Here is a 6,907-nt window from a genome sequence, read left to right on the forward strand (position 1 = left end):
CCAACCGCCCCTCCACCACCCGCCGCCGTCGAATTCCGGGAACGGGAGATCCGGCGCGATGCCGAGATCGTTACGCCAGCCAAACCGCGTCCACGTACGCCAGCAGCAGCCCGTGGAGGGAGACGTCGTCAAGTGGGGGGGCGGCCGCGCGCAGGCGTTGGACCCGGCAGCACGGCGGCAGGCGGAGACGTGTCCCGCCCGCCCCACTCCGCGCCGCGCGCTCCGCGCCGCCCACCAGCCGTCCCCGCCCGCCCCGCCGCCTGTCGCCATCAGCTCCGTCACCCGCCCAAAGCAAAACAAACACAAGGCGGGCGCCGGCGTCGCGGGGCAATCCGGCGATCCGTCCGTATCTCCACTTGGCGCCGCGCCGCTCGCGTGCCCGGGGCCCACGCGGCGCCCCCACGACTGATTTCGAGAGGCGGCACGTAGAAGGCGCCGCGCCAGCCGCCCGCCCGGCCCCTCTCCCGCAGCCCCGCTTGTCCTCCTTTTCGTCTCTCTCGCATCCCGTCATTTTCTACGGCCGATGCGAGGAACGCCAACAGGTCCACGAGCGGGCGGCCGGGGCGGTGGGGCCCGCGCCGCACGTAGTTGTCAGGTGCGTGCGCTATTTGTGGGCGCTGTCGGGTACCAGCGCAGCGCAGGGGAGCGTGGGATCGGATGTGCCCGGGCGGGCGGGCGGGGATTGATCAGCGTCCCATCCACACCGCACCACGAGACGCCAACTCCACCACGCCCGGCGGCGGCTCGGCGCCATGATTTCGTCGCCCAATAATTGCGTCCCCAGAGCGGGGTGCACCCCGGCGCCCAACGAAAGGAGGAAATTCCTGGCCGTGGAGGTAACGGAACGGAAGCAAGGAACCTGCTTGTCCTAACAGGTACTCTTCCGTTCTGGAGAATTCTGCACAGCGAGTGAGCACGATCGCTGAACTGAATGAGTATGGACTAGTAGTATTGCTTAACTTTACTTCACGTGCCTAACTCTCCGGTTCTGATAGTCCATCGCGAAGAAGCACCGCTCCGGGTATCCGCGTCGGCAAGGAGCTGCCAGCCAACCGTCCGTGGTCCTCTCCTGCGCATCAAATGGACGGCAGCGGCGCCTGGTACACGGTCGGGCGTACGTCCAGCAATTCGCCGGCCGCCAGGAAAGTGGCCGTGCCGCCGCAGCCGGCTGCCCCCCGGCCCCGAGCGTGTGATGGAAGAAGCGGTGCCTGCCGTGGTGGGGGTGCGGCTGTACTAGCTGTCGGTCTAGGCCCAGCGCCTCGAAAAATAAAAAGCGACCGGCGGCCGGTGGCGGGTGGGGTGGGCGCCTGCCGCCCCGTATGCCTGCGCGCCTCGGTGGGTGGTGCCCCACGGCCCCGCGATCCAAGCAACACGCCCGCGGAGCCGGCCGATGCCGACATTTCCGTGGCGCCCACCCGCGGCGCGGCGCCTTTTGCGCCGCACGCGGATCCGCGCCCGCAAGGCCGTCCGTCCACTCGACTCGCCCTCATGTGATCAGCCGCGCGCGCCTCGGGCGGGGTCCGGTTGCTTTCCCTGGACGGCCTGCTCCAAGCGGGCGCGCGTCTCCTTCGTCTTCGGCTGCTGTTTTCCTTGGATTTGACCTCACTGGACGAGCTTGGAGCTGAGCACCGGGCACGTACAGCTGTACGAGTAGTAGTTGCGCTGAAAAGTAGCGGCTCCTCCGTCGCATTCGCAGGGGATCGCCCAGATCGGCCGTTTCTTATTCTGTCGAGTTAGGATAATTAACAGGCTGAGCTAGAAAGAGGATTAGGAGTAAACGACCAGGTTCGAGGACCTGATGGATTCTAGAGGGTTCAGTGATCGCCTCGCCAGAGCTGAGGTCCGCATGCTAACATGCGCAGATTTGTTCTGTAGTTGTTGCTCATGGCAAAGCTATTCTGGAAACAGAGAAGGGAACAAAACTGCAATGGTTTAAGCACAGGTTTAATGGTTAAAGTCATCATGTCTGAATAAAACCTACAAGCTATTGGGCCTGAAGCTCAGCTTTAGTTGCAGCGCGGCGATTCTTTGTGACTATAAACGCAAGAACATTTTGCGCTGATTATGCCGTCAGAGGATGAATCGGTGACGAATAATCATGGCGTGGCGTTCGTCTATCCGATAGAAAGGCAAGAAATTCGGTCCACCTTTGTGGCTATTTAAAAAGGTCGGTTATTTTGTAGCTATTTAAAAATAACCCGCCATAAAAAACTATTCCCCCTAAGAGGTGATATTTGGGTTATTTTGTGGCTCTAATGATTGGAAAAGTATATTTAATGTCAAATAATTCTTAGATCCAAACAGTTAAAAGGTTATTTTGGTGGAGTATTATTTTTATGGGCTAAAGAATAATTTAAAAAATAACCATGTGATATTTCTCCAAAGAGGGCCCATGACCTGGCTCCGCCCTCCAATCGAGAGCCAGTCTTGTCCGCGAGCGGCGTATCCTCCGGCTCCAAGCTTTCCCCGCGAGACAAGGTTCCTCCCCCCTCGCCCGCGCGGTTCGCTCAAGTTGACGATCCGTTAGCAGCGCGGCGTGGCGTTGGGGGAGAGGGAAGCGTGCGCCGTGCGCGGGAGCGGGGGGATGGATGGACGCGCCGCGACGACAGCTCGGCGGTGGAGGCCGCCGCGGCCCCACGTGTCTTTACGCCTGCTGCGTGCGCGGCCGATGCCGACGCCGCCCCGGCCCCCGGGCGCGCCTGCCTGGCCCCAGCTCGGGACGCACGGATCGTGATGCGTCGTCTTCCTCGCCCAGCGGGGCCCGCGCCGCTCGGCCGCGACGTGCCCCTCGCGCTGCGTGGCGTGGCGTGCCGCTCCTTCCCCCCCGCTCCAGGTGGGGCCCCCGAGCGGCGGCTTTGCCTTTGCGTCCGTGGTTGGGTTTAGTTGCAAAATTTCTATCTCCAAACTTCACTATTAACCTATCACATCAAATCTTTTAACTCATGTATGGAACATTAAAAATAGGTAAATAAAAAAACTAATTGCATAATTTTGATGTACACGAGATGAATCTTTTGAACCTAGTTAGATCATGGTAGGACAACAATTACCACAAACAAACAAAAAATGCTACAATGTACTATAGTATCCGATGTGACACTTTTTACCACTATTTTACGGATCTAAACACAGCTCGTGTCTCCGCGCACGCTTCGCTTTTTTGGATACGTGAGGAATTTAGGGTGTGTTTAGTTGGTGAAAAAATTTGAATTTTGGCACTGTAGTATATTTTATTGTTATTTAATAAATAATATTTAATTATAGACTAATTATACTTAAAAGATTCGTCTCGTGATAATTAATTAGACTCTGTAATTAGTTTTTTTTTCAAATATATTTAATGTTTAATGGATGTGTCCGAAGATTCGATGTGATAGGTACTGTGTGATTTTTTTTAAACTAAACGGCGCCTTACATTCTAGCCCTGGCGCGTCTGGTTTTCCTGCTGGCCGTGCATTTCAGCTGCTTCGTCCCTCAGTTTTAACAGAATCACTCGCCCCGAAAGACACACACAAACAGCATCATCTCACCAATCACCTGTGGCGAGAGCAACGCATCTTCCCCAACTTGAACTAAATTTGACAACCATCAACTTGAGTGAACACAAATAGAATGATATATGAATCAGTTCACGAGTCGTGCTCGTAATTCTTAGGCAAGTAAATTGTCATCAGAAGCCTGTGGAGTGCCCGTATAACCTGGAAGTCAAGCTTAGGTAATTGAGATCAACACCAATCAACTAGAGAAATCAAAATATTAAAACATATTGGAGATCATAAAGAATTGTCTTTAAGCTATTTCACCTTACTACTCATGGTAATGTGTTTGTTGTTACAAAACCAACAAGAAGCTATGCTTCAACTTGCCGTGAAAAGCATATAGCGTTATTATTCTAAGTAAAGCCATCAGTTTCACTTCAATTCATATAGTTTGTTTAAAGCTTCATATCATGCAACTTAGTACGGAGCAATTAAAATTGCGTCCTCATGTTAAAATTATCACTCATTGAAAAGGATCACTATATTTGAAGTAGACCATGAACAGGAGTCGATACTCCTTTTAATGATCAAATTATAGCAACTCCAATGGTACACCAATATTCTACAAATGGTTTAATCAACAAAAAATGTCAGCAATGGGCGGATTTTACAACATACTATAAACTGTTGAAATTAAAAAGTAAGCACACGTCCAGCGAGTACTCATACATTGAACTCAGTTTTTTCTCGAGCAATATAAGCTGGGGGTTTCTTTAGCATGAAGACCAGGACACTTTCGCGCAAAGACAGACCAGACTCCGGGGGCATAAAGGAAAACGCCACCCGCAACACCTGCCATACGTTACGTATTTGCGAGGCCGGCAGGTGGCGGAAGCGGAAAAACGGCCGCCTAATTTTAATGGCCGCCTCGCTAAAGAAGAGGGGCGGCGGCGAGGAGAGGACAGTCAAACCGCTCGCTGACTGCGCCGAGTTTTATTCCATCTCTCCGCTCCACCACTCGCGCTCGTCTTCCCCCTTGCCTGCTCCCCTTTTTTAACCCCGGCGCCCGCCTATAAATGCCGCGCCTGCCCCCTTGCCTTATCCTAGACTCCATACACCCACCCTCTCTACGCGCAGCTCCTCGCTGAACCGGAACACCCGCACACACACGCCACTTGGACACCATGGCGCCCCGGGCGGCGGACAAGTCGCCGGTGCCGCCGGCCACCGGCCTCGGTCTCGGCGTCGGCGGTGCCGTCGGAGGCCTGGGCATGGGCCCGCACTACAGGGGCGTGCGGAAGCGCCCGTGGGGGCGGTACGCCGCGGAGATCCGCGACCCGGCCAAGAAGAGCCGCGTGTGGCTGGGAACGTACGACACCGCCGAGGAGGCCGCCCGCGCCTACGACGCTGCCGCGCGCGACTTCCGCGGCGCCAAGGCCAAGACCAACTTCCCGTTCGCGTCCCAGTGCCCCGTCGCCGCCGGCGCCGGCGCCGGCAGCCCCAGCAGCAACTGCACCGTGGACTCGCGCGGAGGCGGCAGCGGCTGCGGCGTCCAGGCGCCCATGCAGGCCATGCCGCTGCCCCCGGCCCTCGATCTCGATCTCTTCCACCGGGCGGCGGCCGTGACCGCGGTCTCCCCCGGCGGCATGCGGTTTCCCTTCAAAGGGTACCCTGTCGCGCGCCCGACCCCGAACCCCTACTTCTACGAACAGGCGGCAGCGGCCGCGGCCGCGGCGGCCGGCTACCGGATGCTCAAGGTCGCCCCGCCGCCGGTCACCGTGGCCGCCGTCGCGCAGAGCGACTCCGACTCCTCGTCGGTGGTTGATCGCACCCCTTCGCCGCCCGCGGTTGCCGCAAAAAAGGAGGTCTCCTTCGATCTGGATCTGAACTGGCCGCCGCCGGCGGAGAACTAGCCACACCCACCAGAGTTTTTAGCTGACGACTTCGTAGTTTCTCTTTCCTTTTTGCCTTAGGAATATTACTTCTGTTGTTTTTTTTTTGGTCCTCTAGCCTGTAGTTTTGTTCAGTAGCCTGTGAGAGACGGAGAAGCCTGTGTACATAGTTTTTCCGCCAGAGGACGGAATTGATCTGTTGCTTTCCCACCCCATAAACCATAAACGCAAAAAAAAACATCACATTTGAATGGTTCGATACATGCATGGAGTACTAAATGAAGTCTATTTACAAAACTTTTTGCATGGATAGGCTGTAAATCGCGTGACGAATCTAACAAGTCTACTTAATCTATGATTTGCAACAGTGATGGTACAGTAACCATCCGTTAGTTATGAATTAATTAACATCATTAGATTCGTCTCGCGATTTACAATTTATGCAAAAAGTTTTGTAAATAAACTTCATTTAGTACATCAAATTAGCAAAAAAAAATTTTGCAAAATTTTTTTGCAGTTGAACTAAAGGGCCTGAGATCTGTTCGTCTGTCTAGACACATCAAGCCGGCGCTGATATGGAGTAAATTATGTACTAGTATTTCATTCTATTAGTTCTACTGAGATTATTACTATTATGCAGAGGAAAAGAAAACACCGAGTAAATTCGTGCACAAGTGCTCGAGACGTTTCCTTTCGATCTTTCCATTCAAGAAAAGGTGTCCTGCCATGGTTGGGAAAACGCAGGTCACCATTTATTGGGCGCCGCCTTGTGCGTTTGCAGCCCTCACCGTTTGTTGCCGTCACCGCGAGTCCGCGACACGACAATTTATTGTCATGCATCTTATTCTGCATGCCCTGCCTAATGACTCGACAAAGCTCGGATCCTCCTTGGTGATGAAGCTGATTTGGAAGGAAACGACGTGCGCCTCCTCCGCTGCTGCCTGCTGGGCTGGCCGAGGGAGCAGAGAAGCGTCGTTATCCAAGCTCGCAGTACGTGTTTCCAGGCCTTTCCCGGTGAATAACGACAGTAATTATTGTTCTCACCGTGGCCAATTTGCGGCGCCGGAATGGTTTTTTAAATCCGTGGGTGCTCTGGCAGCGTCGAGGAGACGGCAGGGAACCAGGGCGGGCGCTGATCTTTGGGAAGGAAAAAATAAAAAGGAAAAAGGAAGATGCCCTGGGAGGAGGAGCGGGCGGAGTCGTGGGCCTCGGGCGGGGAGGCAGGTGTGGACGGGACGACTCCTCGAGCTGTGGGGGGTGGCTGGATCTTTCCGCACCGGCGACGATCTGCTCGTACGACGGAATCGCGGCTGCGTTGTGCTCGAAAAGTTCTCGAAATTTTTCACTGACGCACATCACATTAAATTTTACGATACATACATAGAGTATTAAATATAGTTAAAAATATAACTAGTTATATAATTTGATTGTAAATGACGAGAAGAATTTTTTGAGACTAATTACTCCATATTTAAATAATAATTGGCAAATAAAACCGAAATATGCTACAACAGCTCTCTCGCGAACTAAACACAC

General features: G+C 54.1%; 1 protein-coding gene across 1 annotated transcript; it reads left to right on the plus strand.

The window, feature by feature from the left end:
• Window positions 1-4,560: 4,560 nt before the first annotated feature.
• Window positions 4,561-5,632, plus strand: LOC120676012 (ethylene-responsive transcription factor 4-like). The gene has a single exon (XM_039957221.1). It carries the CDS (start codon window positions 4,664-4,666, stop codon window positions 5,390-5,392), a length of 729 nt encoding a protein of 242 aa, XP_039813155.1. The 5' UTR covers window positions 4,561-4,663; the 3' UTR covers window positions 5,393-5,632.
• The last annotated feature ends 1,275 nt before the right edge of the window (window positions 5,633-6,907 follow it).

The sequence above is a fragment of the Panicum virgatum genome, chromosome 5N (genome assembly GCF_016808335.1).
Source record: "Panicum virgatum strain AP13 chromosome 5N, P.virgatum_v5, whole genome shotgun sequence".
Lineage (NCBI taxonomy): Eukaryota > Viridiplantae > Streptophyta > Magnoliopsida > Poales > Poaceae > Panicum > Panicum virgatum.

Coding starts and splice junctions, on each gene's coding strand:
- LOC120676012 (XM_039957221.1), top strand. CDS start 4,664: ATGGCGCCCCGGGCGGCGGACAAGTCGCCGGTGCCGCCGGCCACCGGC.